The following is a 19862-nucleotide window of genomic DNA, read 5'->3' on the forward strand; positions in this document are numbered from 1 at the left end:
TGGCAATTTGATGAGCCTGTTGCAACAAGCAGAGGGAACAACGTGAAGGTCCCTGCTCACCTGGAGCTGACACTGGCAGATGGGGAAATATAATAAAGCAAACAAGTAGACTATAGAATATGTGAGGCAGTGCTCATGCTAAAGAGAAAAAAAGTTGGGAAGGTCACAGGAACTGTGTGGATAGCTGGAAATAGGGTGGTCGGAGAAGGCCTCACTGACAGCGTTCATATAGAGACTGGAGGGAGGTGAGGGAGAAAACTACTGATCACAGGGGGAAGAGCACGTGCAAAGGCCCTGAGGCAGGACCGTGCCCAGCATGTCGGAGGAACAGAGAGGAACAGAGAGAAGGCCCGTGTGGCAGGACCAGAGTGAGCAAGAGGGAGAGAGGGAGGAGGGGAGAGCACAGAGCTGACGGAAGAGAGTATGCAAGCTCTTACAGGCCTTGGGGAGAAGTTGGGCTTTTATCCCAAGCCAGGTGGCGAGCCCTGCAGGGTTCTGAGCAGAGGATGGGTGGGACCTGACTCGAGTACTCACAGGCTCCCTCTGGTGGCTCCCGGGGGAATAGCTGGTAAGAGGTTGGAGCAAGAGCTGGGGGACCAGGGCGGAGGCGACAGCACTGGTCCGGGTGGGCAATGTTGGGGCTCGACCAATGCAGTCGAGAGAAGTGGGTGGACTCAGGGATGACTCAAGGGTCATGAGATGGCAACGGGCTCAGAGTTACTGCTTGAGGATCAGGAGCTTAGCTCTGGCTGTGCTGGGTTTGAGGGGCCTGCAACACGCCCCTCAGGCACCACCACCGAAAAGTGTGGAGGAAGCAGTCAACACCAGCCTGGGGTTCTGGGAGAGACGTCCATGTCCAGTGTTTGCAGTCACGAGACTGGACAGGGTCACCGAAGACCAGGGGTGGACAGAGAGGCCCAGTCCTGGGGCCCCCTGCTGTTTGCAGGTCGGGGGAGCCTGCAGAGGAGATGGAGAGGGAGAAGCCATGAAGTGGGGACATGGGAGTGTGGGTCCCCGAAGGCACGTGGGGAAAGAACATCAGGAGGAGGGAGGGCCAGCTGGGTGCCTGCTGTCTGATCAAGGCAGGTCACTGATGACCCTACAGCTGATCTGGGTGAAGGTGGTAGTGGGAGGGAAGGGGGAGGGATCTGAGAAGGTGTGAAAGGACCACCCAGGAGAGCTGCTGGGACACTAAGCACCCCCTTGGGGTTTACAGTCACAACCAGCCAGTTGTCCAGCTTGTTCATTCTTTGAATATAACCAGGTGAGGGGGGGTGGGTACTTAAATGCCCAGCTGAAGGGCACAGGTATCATTCTTTGGGGGTGGGTAATGGGGAGCTATAGAAGGTTCTGGAACAGGGAAGGTCATGCAAGTTAGAGATTCCTAGGACTGGGGGCAACAGCAGCCGGTGAACCCCTGCCCCTCTCCCTCCTGCTCACCCACCGTAGGATCCTCTATACCACATACTACGAGTCCATTGCCAACTCGGGCCCCTTCTTCGGCTACTACTTCTTCAACGTGCTTCTCATGGTGCTACAGCTGCTGCACGTGTTCTGGTCTTGCCTCATCCTTCGCATGATCTACAGCTTCATAAAGAAAGGCCAGGTAGGCGGTCCAGTGGGTAAGGCTCCACCTTGTCAATGCAGGGGGTGTGGGTTCGATCCCTGGTCAGGGAACTAAGATCCCACATGCCGTGCACATGGCCCAAAACTTTTTATAAATAAAATAAATAAATATTAAATAAGTAAATACATATAAAATAATTTTAAGAAAAGAAAGAAAGAAAAAGAAAGACCAGGTAGGGCCGGGCAAGGGTTGGCTAGCTTGTGCCTCCCTGGAGCCCCCAGCCCAGCCCAGCCCTGCCCCGCGCCTCCTCCCTCCTCCCTGTTCCCCAGATGGAGAAGGATGTTCGCAGCGACGTGGAAGAGTCAGACTCCAGTGATGGGGAGGCAGCCCAGGAGTACCCGCAGCTGAAGAACAGGGCGGCTCACCGGCCTGGAGCAGCCCCCACTGATGGCCCTCGGAGCCGGGCAGCCAGGCGGATGGCCAATGGGCACACGCCAGCCACGTAGCCAGCCGAGGACTGACTACAAGGGGCTGCCCCAGTGCCCGGCAGCTCGGATTCGTGGGGCGGCTAGACTGGGCACCCTTGGGCCGATTCTGTGGAGACAGGGAGGGCCCCACCCCAGGGGCTGATGATCTGTCTCCAGCCCCTTCCTTCTGCCCACCCTCCCTCCTTCCCCCAGGCAAATGGACAGAGCTGCGGCCGGGGGAGAGAGGGGTGCAGGCAGCCTGGCAACTGTGAAGAGCCCCAGGCTGAAAGGGGGTCCAATAAAACTTGACCGGAGCCAACTTCTCTGCCTGAGAGCTTGTGTCGCTGTCACAGCTCCTCATCCATCCCCAGAGGCCCCAAGGCAACCAGGAATTACATACCTCACCAATGGGTCACTCACTGCCACCCCAAGACACATGCCCACCCCCAGGGGACCCAGACAGTGAGCAGCGCATGCGGACCCCCTTGGGTGAGTCCCTGACTCCCAGCCAGAGCCTCAGCCAAGCTACCTCCTTCCACCCCAGGGCAGCCTTTCGTCAGCTACTCACAGACCTTGCGTACAGATGAGCAGGTGCTGGGCTCAGACAGGTGGAGTCCTTTACCCAAAGTCACACAGGTCCAAACAGAAGGGCGAAGGGGAGACTCACACCTGTTCCTGCAGCCCCTGCTCAAGCCTGGCAGATCCCCGTCCTCAAGGTCCCCAGGACCTCCCTGGAGACAGTGAAATAGGACTTTGTGGGAGGGCAACTTCCTGCAGGCTTCCCAAGGGTTCAGCCGGGTGACTTCACTGTCTCCTCAGGAGCTCTGCAGGAGGGTGCCCGCCCCTCACACACACCCCAGAAATCACTGCCACAAGGTCCCATGCAGGGCCAGAATGTGCTGCCTTCAGGGGAACACCAGAGACAGGAGTCAGAGAAAGGAGAGAAAGGGTGGGGGGACGGATCTCACCTTCTGTGCTTCTCAACAAAGAGGAGAGGATGGGAGTGGGGAGAGATGGCAGAGAGGAGAAAGGTCCCTGCTGTGTCTCCACTGAGAAACAAGGATGGAGGGAGAGGAAGGTGTTACATATGATCCAGCAATCCCACTCCTGGGCATATATCTGGACAAAACTATAATTCAAAAAGATACATGCACCCCTATGTTCATAGCACTATTCACAATAGCCAAGACGTGGAAACAACCTAAATGTCCATCAACAGATGAATGGATAAAGATGTGGTACATATACACAATGGAATGTTACTCAGCCATAAAAAAGAAGGAATAATGCCATTTGCAGCCACGTGGATGGACCTAGAGGTCATCATACGAAGTGAAGTAACTAAGAAGAAGACAAATACCATACAATATCACTTACATGTAGAATCTAAAAACAAGGATAGAAATGAACTTACGTACAAAACAGTAAGAGACCACAGACATAGAAAAACAAACCTATCGTTACCAAAGGTGGGGGGAGGGATAAATTAGGAGTTTGGGATTGGCAGGTGCAAGCTATTATATATAGAATGGGTAAACAACAAGGTCCTACTGTGTAGCACAGGAAACTATATTCAGTATCCTGTGATAAACCATAATGGAAAAGAATATGAAAATGAATGTATATGTATGTATAACTGAATCACTTTGCTGTACAACAGAAATTAACACGACATTGTAAATCAACTACTTCAATAAAATAAAAATGTTTTAAAAACAGGCAGGTGTTAGAATCACTGGAAAGAGGGACTGGAAAGATGAGAGAGGAGGGAACAATTAGAAGAGCTGAGATGTCATGGGAAGTAGGAAACAAACAGGAAAAGAGAAGGGACAGTGGGGGAGGTGGAAGAAAAGGTGGCATTGGAGAGACACCGGAGATGAGAGGGGAGAGAGCAGACTAGGAGCTTGGAGGATGTGATGTCAGAAGATGGTGAGACCTGGAGGGAAGAAAGGGAGAGGAGAGAAGAGAGAGAAACGGGAAAAGAAGAGGAAAAGAATACCGAGGTGTGAAGGGCTTCTCAGACAGAAATGTGAAGTGAGGGAGAAGTAGATCCTAGGAGGAGGAGCGAGGGATGAAAAGATGAGCAGGTGGTCCACAGGGGAGAGATGCAAATGGCTTGGAAGCAGATAAAAAGATGCTCAGCCTCACTCCATCTGAGCGCAGCGCAAATTAAACCTACAATGAAATGTCAATTCTCCCTGGCTATCCCCGGCAAAAATACACAGTGACAGCATTCTCTGTCGGTGAGATTTGCAGGGAAAACGCCTCTGTCCTGGAACACGCCCCTCCCACCACCACCACCCTTTTCTCTTTATCCCTAAAAATACGTCTAGACCTTCCTAGTACACCTACAGCTCAGTAGAAGGACAACCGACCTAAAAATAAAATAGGAGCAAAAACCACAATGGACACTTACAGAAGAGAAGATACTTATGGCCAATAAACGTATAAAGACATACTCAAATCTCAGTGATAATCAGGAAAATGCAAAGTAAGATGGTGAGACACCATTTTAAGCCCATTCAACTGGCAAAAATAAACTGGCCAGGGAATTCCCTGGAGGTCCACTGGTTAGGACTCCACGCTTCCACTGCAGGGGGCATGGGTTTGATCGCTGGTCGAGGAACCCCGCATGCCACATGGGGCGGCCAAAAAATAATATTTTTTTTTTTTTTTTTTTTTTGGTACGCGGGCCTCTCACTGCTGTGGCCTCTCCCGTTGCGGAGCACAGGCTCCAGACGCGCAGGCTCAGTTGCCATGGCTCACGGGCCCAGCCGCTCCTCAGCATGTGGGATCCTCCCGGACCGGGGCACGAACCCGTGTCCCCTGCATCGGCAGGCGGACTCTCAACCACTGCGCCACCAGGGAAGCCCAATAATAATAATTTTTAAAAAATAATAAATTGGCCAAAGCAAGTATTGGAGAAGATGGGAATCAATAACCTCACATATATTACTGGGGAGGGGGTGGTGTAAATTGGTACAATCATTTTGGAAAATCACTCACCATCATGTCAAATTGTTGACCGTTCTATGAAGTTCAAAAGCAACTCAAACAAGATGATGTATTGTTTAGGCATACACATCTATCTAGAATAATTATTTCTTTAACAAATAGAAAACATAAACACAAAATTCAGAACTTATCAAAGTTACCTTTCATTTGGGGAGGGGAAAGCACTCAGGTAGATACAAATAACTGTCACTGTTCTAACTTTTGAGGTTGTGAGGTATAGTGACAGATACTCATTTTATTGTTAATAAATACAACTTAAGGGCCTTCCTTCGTGGCGCAGTAGTTGGGAATCCGCCTGCCAATGCAGGGGACACGGGTTCAATCCCTGGTCTGGGAAGATCCCACATGCCGCGCAGCAACTAAGCCCGTGCACCACAACTACTGAGCCTGCGCTCTAGAGCCCGCGAGCCACAACTACTGAGCCCACGTGCCAAAACTACTGAAGCCCATGCGCCTAGAGCCTGTGCTCCACAACAAGAGAAGCCAAAGCAATGAGAAGCCCGCGCACCACAATGAAGAGTAGCCCCCGCTCGCCGCAACTAGAGAAAGCCCGTGCGGCAACGAAGACCCAACACAGCCAAAAATAAATAAATGAAGTAAATTTAAAATAAATAAATAAATAAGTACAACTTAAAAGGGATATGCAAAAATACATGCAGTAGAATGGGAGACACTATTTGCAAACCATATATCTGAAAAGGGTCTAGCACTCAGAATATATAAACACTTAAAACTCAACAACAGCAAAAAATTTTAAAGATGGGCAAAGGACTTCAATTGACATTCCTCCAAAGCAGATATACAGCCAATAAGCACATGAAAAGGTGTCTTAAGGAAATCTAAATCAAAACCACAAGATACCACTTCACACCCATAACCATAAATATAGCAAAATATAAAATAATCACTGTTGGTGAGGTTGTGGAAAAATTAGAACAATTCTTGTATGTTGTTGGTTGGAATGTAAAATGGTTAATTACCGTGGAACATCGTTTGGTAGTTCGTCAGAAAGTTAAACAGATTTATCATCTGACCTAGCAATTCTACTCCTAGGTATATACCCAAAGGCTTGAAAACAGGGACCCAAACAAATACTTGTATATGATTGTTCATAGCAGCACTGTTCACAATAGCCAAAAGATCAAAACAACACAAATGTCCATCGATAAGTGAATGGATAAACAAAATGTGATATATCCCAAAACAGAATATTATTCAACCATAAAAGGAAATACTGATACATGCTACAACGTGGATGAACCTCAGGAACATTATGCTAAGTGAAAGCAAACTTATGGTTACCAAGGGGGAAGTGGGGGAGAGATAAGTTGGGAGATTGGGATTGCCATATACACACTACTATATATAAAATAGATAACCAATAAGAACCTACTGTATAGCACAGGGAACTCTACTCAATACTCTGTAATGATCTATATAGGAATGGAATCTAAAAGGTCACACATTTTATGACTGCTTTTATATGAAATGTCCAGAATACCTAAACCTATAAAATAGTACAAAAAGAATTTGAAAATAGATATATGTATTGAATATATGTATAACTGAATCACTTTGTTGTACCCCTGAAACTAACACAACACTGTAAATCAAATATACTCCAATATAAGTAAAAAAATTTTTAAAGAAATAAAAATAGAGGGGCTTCCCTGCTGGCGCAGTGGTTAAGAATCCACCTGCCAATGCAGGGGACATGGGTTTGAGTCCTGGTCCGGGAAGATCCCACATGCCACGGAGCAACTAAGCCCGTGCGCCACAACTACTGAGCCTGTGCTCTAGAGCCTGCAAGCCACAACTACTGAGCCCGCGTGCCACAACTACTGAAGCCCACCCGCCTAGAGCCCGTGCTCTGCAACAAGAGAAGCCACCTCAATGAGAAGCCCACGCACCGCAATGAAGAGTAGCCCCTGCTCACCACAACTAGAGAAAGCCTGTGTGCAGCAATGAAGACCCAACGCAGCCAAAAATAAATAAATAAATTTATTAAACAAAAAAAACACATATCTAACAAAACAAAACAAAACAAACACACAAACAAAAACTACAGCTAGCATCATACTTACTGGGGAGAAACTCAAAGCTTTCCCACTAAGATGAGGAAGGAACAAGGCAAGCACATCCCCTCTGCCTTTCAACATCATACTGGAAGTTTCAGCTAATGCAATAAGACAAGGAAAGGAAATAGAAGGGACACAGATTAAGGAGAAAGAAATTAAGCTGTCTTTGTTCATAGATGATATGATCATCTATGTAGAAAATTTAAAATAATCAACAACAACAAAAAACCCTCCTGGAACTGATAAGCCATTATAGCAACATTGCAGGATACCAGGTTAATATTCAAAAGTCAATCACTTTCCTATGTACCAGCAATTCAAAAGTGGAATTTGAAATGAAAAACATAATGTGGGGACACACAGTTTTGAGGGCATTAGCCCCCTTTGCCTGGCAAAGCAATAAAGCTATTCTTTTCTACTTCACCCCCCAACAAAATAAAACAAACAAAAAACATAATGCTATTTACATTAGAACCCCCCAAAATTAAATACTTTGGTATAAATCTAACAAAATATGGACAAGTTCTATATGAGGAAAACTTCAGAATCTGATGAAAGAAATCAAAGAACTAAATAAACGGAAAAATATTCCATGTTCATGGGATAGAAAGACTCAATATTGTCAAGATGTCAGTTCTTCCCAATATGGTCTATAGATCCAATGCAATTCCAATCAAAACCCCAGCAACTTATTTTGTGTATATTAACACTGTGAGTCTCAAGTTAAATGGAGAGGCAAAAGACCCAGACTAGTCAGCACAATATTGAAGGAGAACAAAATTGGAGGACTAGAAATAGAGTCACAGATGTAGAAAACAAACTTATGGTTACCAAGGGGGAAGTGGGGGAGAGATAAGTTGGGAGATTGGGATTGCCATATACACACTACTATATATAAAATAGATAACCAATAAGAACCTACTGTATAGCACAGGGAACTCTACTCAATACTCTGTAATGATCTATATAGGAATGGAATCTAAAAAAAAGTGGATATATGTATATGTATAACTGATTCACTTTGCTGTACAGTAGAAACTAACACAACATTGTAAATCAACTATACTCCAATAAAAATTAATTAAAAAAAGAAGTTGGAGGACTGACACTACCCGACTTCATGATTTTCTATGAATGTACAATAATCAAGACAGGATAGTGTTGGTGAAAGAAGAGACAAAATAATAGATCAGTGGAACAGAAGAGACAGCCCGGATACATACCTACATAAATATAGTTAACTGATCTTTGGCAAAGGAGCAAAGGCAATACAATGGAGCAAAGAGAGCCTTTTCAACAAATGGTGCTGGAAAAACTAAACATCCACAGGTAAAAAATGAATCCAAACACAGACCTTGCACAGTTCACAAATTAACCCAAAATGGATCACAGACCTAAATGTAAAATACAAGAGTTTATTATAAAACTCCTAGAAGATAACATAAGAGAAAATCTAAACGACCTTGGGTTTGGTGATGACTTTTTGACATAGCACCAAAGGCATGATCCATGCAAGAAAGGATTGATAAGCTAGACTTCACTGAAACTAAAAATTTCTGCTCTGTGAGAGACACTATCAAGAGATGATGTGGGAATTCCCTGGTGGTCCAGTGGTTAGGACTCTGCGCTTTCACTGCCAAGGGTGCAGGTTCGATCCCTAGTCAGGGAACTAAGATCCCACAAGCTGCGCGGTGAGGCCAAAAAAGAAAAAAAAATGCATTAGACATACCTGATAAAGGACTGTTATCTAAAATACACAAAAAACTCTTAAACAACAATAAGAAAACAAACAACCCAATTAGAGAATGATCCAAAAATCTTACCAGACACCTCACTAAATAAGATATACAGATGGCAAATACGCATATGAGAACACATATGTCATCAAAGAAATAAATGCAAATTAAAACAATGGACTTTCAGTTATGATAAATAAGTACTAGGGATGTAATATACAACATGATAAATATAATTAACACCGCTGTATGTTATACATGAAAGTTGTTGAGTAAATCCTAAGCATTCTTATTATAAGAAAAAAAAGTTTCTCTTTCCTTAATTTTTTTTTTTTTTTTTTTGTGGTACGCGGGCCTCTCACTGCTGTGGCCTCTCCCATTGCGGAGCACAGGCTCCGGACGCGCAGGCTCAGCAGCCATGGCTCACAGGCATAGCCGCTCTGCGGCATGTGGGATCTTCCCGGACCGGGGCACGAACCCGTGTCCCCTGTATCGGGAGGCAGACTCTCAACCACTGCGCCACCAGGGAGGCCCTTTCCTTAATTTTTTATCTATATGTGATGATGGATGTTCACTAAACTTACTGTGATAATCATTTCATGATGTATGGAAGTCAAATCATGCTGTACACCTTAAACTTATACAGTACTGTATGTCAATTATTTCTCAATAAAACTGGAAGAAAAACAAAAAACAAAAAACAATGAGATACCACTACACACCTATTAGAATGCCCCAAAATCTGGAACAATGACAACATCAGATACTGGCGAGGATCTGGAGCAACAGAACTCTTGTTCATTGCTGGTGGGAATGCAAAGTGGTCCAGCCACTTTAGTTCTTACAAAGCTAAACACACTCTTACCAAATGATCCAGCAATTGCACTCCCTGGTATCTACCCAGAGTAGTTGAAAACTTATATCTACACAAAAACCTGCACAGAAATGTCAATAGCAGCTTCATTCATAATTTTCAAAACTTGGAAACAACCAAGACGCTCTTCAGTAGGTGAATGGGTAAATAAACTGTGGAATGGAATATTATTCAGTGCTAAAAAGAAGTGAGCTACTGGGCTTCCCTGGTGGCGCAGTGGTTGAGAGTCCGCCTGCCAATGCAGGGGACACGGGTTCGTGCCCCGGTCCGGGAAGATCCCACATGCCGCAGAGCGGCTAGGCCCGTGAGCCATGGCCGCTGAGCCTGTGCGTCCGGAGCCTGTGCTCCACAACGGGAGAGGCCACAACAGTGAGAGGCCTGCGTACTGCAAAAAAAAAAAAAAAAAAAAAAAAAAAAAGTAGAGGAAAAATAAGAATTTTATCTTCCAGGATGGAAGATAGCTAAGGAGTATCTCTCTCAAAGCAGAATAAAGAGAGAACTTCTCTCTCAAAGCAGCATAAAGAAGAAATTCTCTTCTTCTTCTTTAAACCACATGGAATATAGATCCCTACAGACCAACATCTGTCTAAAAGTAGTAAAAAGAATTAAGAAACTGAAATAGAAAGGATTATTTGAAAGAAAGGAAGGAAGGAAGGCTGGAACATTCCCAAAACTGAAGAAATTCATGAGCCCCCAGATTGAAAGAGCCCACTGTGAGCCAAACGAAGTGAATTCCTTAAAAATTCCACAATGAAACTTACTGAAATGAAGTTCCAAGCCATTAAGGATAAAGAACAAAACCCCAAATCCACCAGAGGAAAAAGACAGCTTTTCTACAGGAGATGAGCAGTTGGAGAGCACAATTTTTAATCTGTACCACAGACGCCTGACAATAGAAGCGAATCCTCAGAGCCCACAGGATAAATATCTCAGAACTGAAAATTCCATACCCAGCTGAATTACCACGTTAGAATAAGGGTGCAATAATGACATTTTCAGACAAACAAGATCTCTCATGTTCTCCCCTTAAAAAGTCTTCATATTCCTTAAGCCCTCTCCACTGTCCAGTACCCAGGCATCAGCTCCCAGAGCTCTGGGTTGGACATATAGGCTCTGTGCAACTTTACCTGTTTTTGTTTAATTGTTTTTACTTTTTATTTTGAAATAATTTCAGACACAGACAAGTTGTGATGATAAAATTAAAAAAAGTCCCAGCGGGGAGGGGTGGATGGGATGAACTGGGAGATTGGGATTGACATATATACACTAATATGTATAAAATAGATAACTAATGAGAACCTGCTGTATAGCACAGGGAACTCTACTTCTCTTCGCTGTACAGTAGAAACTAACACAACATTGTAAAACAACTATACCCCAATTAAAAAAAGAAAAAGTCCCACATACTCTTCATTCAAATTTCTCTAAGGTTAACATCTCACCACATCTCCATTATCCCCATCATCTCCACTATCTCCCTCTCCATCATCTCCATCTCCATCATCATCATCTCCATCTCCTCCATCATCTCCTCCTCCTCCTCCTCCTGCTCTCCTGCTCCTCCCGTCCCATTCATATATATATATATATATATATACACATACACACATACTTTTTTCTGAGAGAGTAACTTACAGACATGATGCTCCTTTACCCCTAAACAGTTAGTGTGTGTTTCCTGAAAAAAAGGAAATTTCCTTACATAACTACAGCAGAGTTACCAAAGAAGGAAAGTTAGCACTGTTACAATACTATTATCCAATTTGCAGACCATCAGATTTTTCCATTGTCCCACTCATATGCTGTATAGGATGCAACCCAGGGTCACATGGTGCATTTAGTTATAATTTGTCTCATCAAATGTCTCTTCAGTTTCATTTAATCTGAAACAATTCCTCAGGCTCTACGTCTTGTGTGAGTTTGCATCCTGATCAACAGAAGTCAACCCTCTTCGGACACACACTCTTGTCACATCCTAGGTGAATACGCAATGTCCCACCAGGGGACTCGATCTGGCCACCTGTGTCCCAGGAGAGGTTTTGGCTCATCAGTGGAGGCCAGGGCTGTGTGGAGCCTGCTGGGTGGAGCTGAGGTCTCTGAGAGCCTCCAATGGAAGCTCAAAGCCCTCAGATCACTAAGAGGAACCCAGGTACATCCAAGGGGAAACGGAAGCATGGAAGTAGTGTTGCAGCTACTGGAACAGAGGGGAAGGACCAGCCTGGACCCCCCTAGGACAAGCTGGTGAACAGGGATCCAGGGCTTCTCACAGATCCAGACAGTCCTGTGTCTCCTCACAAGGAATACTCCTTCTAGTGCTGTCCCCCCCCAGTTCTCCTTCCTGTGCCAGTGGGCTCCCCCTTTCTCTAAGACATGCAGACACCCTCAGCACCTTCAGCCTCACCCACCTCGACCAAGGCGGTGAGCACCTCTGCTTCCTGAAACATGATGTGAAATTCCAGCCACCCTCCCAGAGAGAAACAAGGTTAGGGCATCTGGTCTTTTCTCTGTTCACCCACCTCTGATACAGCACTCCTGGATCTTACCTGACCTGAAGGTGTCCTGTCCATCTAGTGCCAGGTGCTCTTAGACCACTAGTCCCTCAGTCTGACACAGGAATTTTGGTAATTTCCATTCCCTGAGGCCCACGCTGGTTACATCCTGCAAGTGCTCATGTTTGTTCCCCAGCATGTGTCTTCATATGTTTTTCTCCACATTCTAGTGACTTAGGCATGCTGTCCTGTGTGTCCTCATGTGTTCTGTGGGCTTATGCATATTATCACGTGTGTGTTTGTGTGCTTCCTCTATAGAGGATATGTTTTATTCTATGTAGAAAGTTTGTGCGCATCTTTATTGGGAGCCTATATGGAGGGCCCACGAGCCTTCTCCGAGGTGCTGAAAGTTCGCCATTCAAGACCCACACCCACCCAATCTCCCAACCGAGGCAAGGTTACTCCTCTAGGAAGCCTTCTCAGATTGCCCCCACCTCCTCTTCAATTATGGGATGCAACATCCATTGCCTTTGTCTTCAAGCCCCCAGCCCTTCCCCACCAGCTGGCCCTGCAAAACCTGGCCTCACCTGTGCAGACCCTAGATTCACAATCCAGGACTGAGAGTCCATCAGCCTGGCCAGGACCTACTGACCAGACAACAGGCACCCAGCCAGGCAGTCCCACGGAGGGAGGCTGCACTCAGCAGGAGAGGTGACCTGGAGCCAGATCAGGAAGTGCACAATAGAATTTTTTTTTTTTTTTGGCCAGTTCGTGCGGCATGCGAGATCTTAGTTCCCCAACCAGGGATCGAACCAGTACCCCCTGCATTGAGAGCGCAGAGTCTTAACACTGGACTGCCAGGGAAGTCCTAGGAAATGCACAATAGAGAAAACCCAATGACACAAGAAAGTAAGGAAGTAACACAGATTAAAGAAATCAACAAAACAGAGGGTAAAGGAACAAAAATGGCAAGAATAAAACCAAACTCTGGCTCCTTGGGAACATTAATAAGATAAACTCCTGAAGAGAATGAGCAAGGAGGAAATGAGGAGAGTTTTAAAAATATATATGGGAAGGTTAAGAACAACTATACGTCAGAAAGACAAGAGATAACAAGTGTCGGTGAGGATGTAGAGAAAACGGAACCGTAGTTGGTGGGAATGTAAATTGCTGCAGCTACTATGGAAAACAGTACAGAGGTTCCCCCAAAAATTAAAAGTATGACTACCATATGATCCAGCAATTCCAGTTCTGGGTTTTTATCTGAAGGAAACAAAATCACTATCTTGAAAAGATATAGGCACCTCTCATGTTCACAGCAGCATTATTTACGATAGCCAAGATATAGAAACAATCTAAATGTCCACTGACAGATGAATGGATAAAGAAGACGTGGTATAGGGGACTTCCCTGGTGGTGCAGTGGTTAAGACTGCACTCCCAATGCAGTGGGCCCGGGTTAGATCCCTGGTCAGAGAACTAGATCCCACATGTATGCCGCAACTAAGAGTTTGCATGCCACAACTAAGGAGCCCATGTGCCACAACTAAGGAGCCCGCAAGCCACAACTAAGGATCCTGCCTGCTGCAACTAAGACCCAGAGCAACCAAATAAATTAATTTTAAAAAAGAAGAAGATGTGGTATATATACAATGGAATATTACTCAGCCATAAAAAGGAAATCCTGCCATTTACAACAACATGGATGGACCTTAAGGGCATTATGCTAAGTGAGGTAAGTCAGACAGAGAAAGACAAATATTGTATGATCTCACTTACATGTGGAATCTAAAAAAAACCAAACTCATAGATAGAAAGAACAGATTGGTGGGTGCCAGAGGAAGGGCAGGGCATGGGGCAGGCAAAATGGGTGAAGACAATTAAAAAAAACTATATGAACTATAGGCTGATAAATTTGAAAATCAAGATGAAATGAATTCATTTATGGGGAAATATAAAATGCAAAAATTGTACCAAGAAGAATCAGAAAACTTGACTAGACCCATAAATGTTAATGAGCTGGAAATAATGGGGGAAAAAAACTCCCTCTACCTAACACACAAAACCTAGAGGATTTTACAATCAAGTTTTATCACCATTACAAGTAGCGGATAATTCCCATCTTATTCAGATTGATACCAAGAATTAAAAAAAAAAAAGGTTGGGGGTAGGGCAGAATACCCAACTTCTCTTAAGAGGATGATATAGGCTACAAACCAAAACCAGATAGGGCTACAACATGGATGAACCTCAAAAACATTATGCTAAGTGAAAGAAGAAGCCAGACATAAAAGGTTACATATTATATGATTCTGTTTATATGAAATATCCAGAATAGGTAAATCTACAGAGACAGAAAGCAGATTGGTGGTTACCAGGCAGAGGGGGAGGAGAAGGAATGGGAACGTATGTTTGAGTACCGGGTTTCCTTTTGGGACCATGGAAATGTTTTGGAACTAGACAGAGGTGGTGGTTGTGAGTACACAACATTGTGAGTGCACTAAATGCCCCTGAATTGTTTGCTTTCAAAAGGTTAATTTTGTTGATGTGAATTTCATCTCAGTGAAAACAAAAACAGATAAGAATATGGAACAAGATAGGACAATTCTGACCAATTTTCAATGATGACCATAGAAGCAAAAATCCTAAATAAAATACTGCTACCCACAAGACATGGAAGCAACCTAAATGTCCATCAACAGATGAATGGATAAGGAAGATGTGGTACATATATGCAATGGAATATTACTCAGCCATAAAAAAGAATGAAATAATGCCGTTTGCAGCAACATGGATGGATGTAGGGATTATCACACTAAGTGAAGTACGTCAGACAAAGACAAATATCATACGATATCACATATATGTGGAATCTAAAAAAATGATACAGGACTTCTCTGGTGGTCCAATGGTTAAGACCCCACGCTTCCACTGCAGGGGACACAGGTTTGATCCCTGGTCATGGGAAGCTCCACATGCCAACCAAAAATAAAAAGATACAACTGAATTTATTTATAAAACAGAAATAGACTCACAGACATAGAAAACAAACTTACAGTTAAGAAGGGGAAATATATATATATATATGAATCATTTTGCTGTACAGCAAGTGTGAAACTAACACATTGTAAATCAATGTTATACTTCAATAAAAATTAAAAAAAAATACTCCTACTCAAATCTCGCAGTGTTGGGAGAAAATTACATCATAACCAAGGACAATTTGGCCAGAAGAGCATAGATGAGTCAGCCTCAGAAAACCAAGGTAACTGATCTCTGTCAGCAGATGGACTTGCTTCTGACATAGGCGGGGTTTAAGAGTTACAATTTTAACTGTTACATTTCTAATAAGCATCAAGAAATATAGAAATTCGCCTTTTTAAAAAATTCAGAAATTCTGACATGTGCTACAACATGGATGAAACCTGAGGACATTATGCTGAATGAAAGAAGCCAGTCACAAAATGACAAATACTGTATGACTCCATTTATGTGAGGTCCCCAGAGTAGTCAAATCCATAGAGACAGAACATAGAATGAGGGGTGCCAGGGGCTGGGGGAGGGAGGTGGGGAGCTAGAGCTTAATGGGGACAGAGTTTCAGTTTTGCAAGATGAAAGGAGTTCGGAAGATGGTTGATGGTGATGGTTGCACGAGATGAATGTACTTAATACCACTGAATTGTGCACTTAAAAATGGTCAAAATGGTAAATTTTGTGTTATGTATATTTTACAATTAAAAACATACAAAGGAGAAGGAGAAGGTTGCTTAATGGAAAAGAGAGTGAGGAAGGGTCGAGGCAAAAGCGAATGCATAAAGGCTGGGAAGAAGAGCAAAATAAGCCAAAATAAGCACGTGGTCAAAAGGAAAGAAACCCTTGGGACTTCCCCAGTGGCGCAGTGGCCAAGAATCCGCCTGCCAGTGCAGGGGACACGGGTTCGAGCCCTGGTCCGGGAAGATCCCACGTGCCGCGGAGCAACTAAGCCCATGCGCCACAACTACCGAGCCTGCGCTCTAGATCCTGGGAGCCACAACTACTGAGCCCGTGCGCCACAACTACTGAAGCCCTCGCGCCTAGAGCCCATGCTCCGCAGCAAGAGAAGCCACCGCAATGAGAAGCCCGCGCACCGCAACGAAGAGTAGCCCCTGCTCGTCGCAACTAGAGAAAGCCCGTGTGCAGCAACAAAGACCCAACCAAAAATAAATAAATAAATACATAAATTTATTTTTTTTTAATAGTTAAAAAAAAAAAAGAAAACCCATGGCTGGATCAGCAACCAGCGCAGGGAGACAGCGCCACCTATTGTTGGTTTCCTGTGTTCGTCAAGGGGCTGGAAAAACATGCTCAGAATCCACTGCTATTTCCTCCTTATACTGACATCATTCTCCTGTTTACCAACAATTTTGTCAGAACAGACAGTATCACTGAGACAATAGAAACCAGCAGGAGAAAAATAACTTCCAAAGCCACCACCCCCTTCCAACCTGCAGACCTGCATCCAGATCCACACCCCTGCCCAGCTCTCCTTCCTGCTGCTGTAAGTAAACAATTTGCCCTGATCCCAGGCAAACCTAGGCCACCTCCACCAGCTCCCACCCTACCTGCCTATTTAAGGAGCCACCTGAACAGTCCTCCCTCTGAACTAGATTACACCCACAGACATACAAATATGCTGATTCATTTTCCACCTTTTTGTTTTGTTTTATTATTGAGATGAAATCGACATAACATAAATGTGGTTACGAATCCACCTTCCAATGCAGGGGATGCAGGTTTGATCCCTGGTCGGGGAACTAAGATCCCACGTGTCGTGAGGCAACTGAACCTGCATGCTCTAGAGCGCCACAACTAGAGAGCCCGTGCGCTGCAACTACTGAGCCCGCACACTCTGGAGCCTGCACGCCACAACTAGAGAGGAGGCCACACACTGCAAAGAAAGATCCCAGATGCCGCAACAAAGATCCCACGTGCTGCAACTAACACCTGACGCAGCCAAGTAAATAAGTAAATAAGTACCTTTAAAAAATAAAACTTCAGTGCATTTAGTACATTCATAAAGCTGCGCAACCACTGCTAATATCTAGTTCCAAAACATGTTCATAGTGCAAATAAGCACATGAAAAAAGGCTCCACATATATCATTGGGGAACTGCAAATTAAAACAACCGTGAGAAACCAGTACACACCCATGAGAATGGCCAAAACCGAGAAAACCGATGACACCAATTGCTGGCCAGGATGTGGAGCAACAGGAACTCTTGTTCGTTGCTGGTGGGAATGCAAAACGGTCCAGCCACTCTGGAAGGCAGTTTGGCGGCTTCTTAAAAAACTAAACAGGGCTTCCCTGGTGGTGCAGTGGTTGACAGTCCGCCTGCCAATGCAGGGGACACGGGTTCGTGCCCCGGTCCCGGAGGATCCCACATGCCACGGAGCGGCTGGGCTCGTGAGTCATGGCCGCTAAGCCTGTGCGTCCGGAGCCTGTGCTCCGCGACAGGAGAGGCCACAACAGTGAGAGGCCCATGTACCGCAAAATAAATAAATAAATAAACAAACATACTCTCACCATATGATCCAGCAATAGCACTCCTTGGTCCTTACCCAAAGGGGTTGAAAACATGTCCACACGAAAACCTGTATATGGATGTTTATAGTAGCCTTATTCATAATTGCCAAAACTTGGAAGCAACCAAGATGTCATTCAGCAGGTGAGTGGACAAACTGTGGTACATCCAAACGATGGAATGTTATTCACTGCTAAAAAGAAACAAGCTATCAAGCCATGAAAAGACATGGAGGAACCTTAAATGCACATGACTAAGTGAAAGAAGCCAATCTGGGACTTCCCTCGTGGTCCAGTGGTTAAGATTCTGTGGTCCCAATGAAGGGGGCCCAGGTTCAATCCCTGCTCAGTGAACTAGATCCCGCATGCTGCACCTAAGAGTCTGCATGCTGCAACTAAGAAGTCTGTAGCCAAAACAAACAAATAGATAAATAATAAATATTAAAAAAAGAAAAGAAAGAAGCCAATCTGAAAAGACTCCATACTGCATGATTCCATTGCTATGACATTCTGGAAAAAGCAAACATATGGAGAGGGTAAAAAGATCAGTGGTTTCCAGAGATCAGAGGGGAGGGAGGGATAAAGATGCAGAGCATAGAGGATTTTTAGGGCAGTGAAAATGCTCTGTATGATACTATAATGGCAGATACATGTCATTATACATTTGTCCAAACCCATAGAACGTACAACAAGAGTGGACTTGAAGGTAAACTATGGACTTCGGGTGATAATGACGTCATTGTAGGTTCATCAGTTTTAACGAAGGTACCGCTCTGGTGGGGGATGTTACATTTATAATGAGGGAGGCTATGCATGTATGCGGGCAGGGAATATAGGGGAAGTCTCTGTACCTTCCTCTTCATTTTTCTGTGAACCTAAAACTGATCCAAAATATAAAGTTTTTTCTTTTTAGTTTTTTTCATCACCACTTACTCATTAAGCTGTTGCTTCCCATTTGCCTGCTCCCCCAGCCCCTGGCAACCATTGATCTACTTTCTGTCTCTATGGATTTATCTATTCTGGACATTTCACACACTAAAGGGACTCATACGCTCTGACTTTTTGTGTCTGGCTTCTTTCACTTGGCATATGTATTCAAGGCTCAACCACGTTGTAGTGTGTGTCAGAAATTCCTTCGTTCTTATGACTGGATAATATTCCATTGTCTGGTTGGACCACATTTTGTGTACCATTCATCCATGGATAGACACGTGGGCTTTTCCTAGGTCTGGGGTAGTGTGAATAACACTGCTATGAACATGCATGTACAAGTATTTGTCTGAATACCTGCTTTCAGTTCTTTCGGGTACATTCCTAGGAGTGGAATTCTGGGCCATATGGTAATTCTGTGTTTAACTTTTGAGGAAGCGCCAAACTCTTTTCCACAGCGGCTACATCATTTTACATTCCCACCAGCAATGTACGAGGGTTCCAATTTCACTGCACCCTCGCCATCACTTATTTTCTGTTTTTGCTTTTTTTCTCTCTTTCTCTCTCTAATTATAGCCATTCTCATGGGCATCTTCCACTTTAAAGGGAAAAAAAGACTCTCTGAGCACCCTCCCCGTCTGGCCTCTGCCCTAAGTCTCTGCCTCCGCCCAACACCCCCCCCAAGCAAAACTGTAGAAAAAGTCATCCATACACCCTTTCTCCTTCCCATTTTATCTTCAACCGGTGGAACTGTTTTTGCCGTCGTCACCAATGACCTCCACGTTATTAAACCCCACGGTCTCCCTCTACGTCCGGTTTTACCTAACGCATCGCAGCCTGTGACGGGATGGCGGACTTTTGCTTGATTCGCTCTGTTCTGAACTCTCCTGGTTTCTCTTGGCACCTCTATGCTCGCTCCTTCTTTCCTGATTCTTCCTCATCCCCCAGAAACCTCTAGATATCAGCGACACTCCCTCCTTTCCAAACCACGGCCACCCACTGGGACAACTCTGAAATTCATCTCTCCAACCCAGACAGTAGGGCAAGGCGCCTTCCCGGTCTCTCCACGTGGGGGCCTCGCAGGTCCAAACTTAGCTCCCAGGGGTCCCCCCCACCCTCGCCCGGCCCCCACCGTCCTCCCCATCAC

General features: G+C 44.8%; 2 protein-coding genes across 3 annotated transcripts in view; one reads left to right on the forward strand and one right to left on the reverse strand.

Moving 5' to 3' along the window:
* Positions 1–3783, forward strand: part of CERS4 (ceramide synthase 4) — a 40540-nt gene extending 36757 nt beyond the window's left edge. The window contains exons 11-12 of one of the 2 annotated variants that reach the window (XM_082620248.1): positions 1450–1606; positions 1897–3783. In XM_082620248.1, the coding sequence (XP_082476374.1) occupies positions 1450–1606; positions 1897–2073 (334 nt within the window). In that variant the 3' untranslated portion in view covers positions 2074–3783. The remainder of the gene's footprint in view (positions 1–1449; positions 1607–1896) is intronic. The other variant, XM_082620247.1, reaches the window with a different exon arrangement.
* Positions 1–19862, reverse strand: part of CD320 (CD320 molecule) — a 39444-nt gene that overhangs the window by 6689 nt on the left and 12893 nt on the right. The gene's annotated exons all lie outside the window — the stretch shown is intronic.

The sequence above is a fragment of the Mesoplodon mirus genome (assembly GCF_964341445.2).
Source record: "Mesoplodon mirus genome assembly, chromosome: 5".
Classification (NCBI taxonomy): Eukaryota; Metazoa; Chordata; class Mammalia; order Artiodactyla; family Ziphiidae; genus Mesoplodon; species Mesoplodon mirus.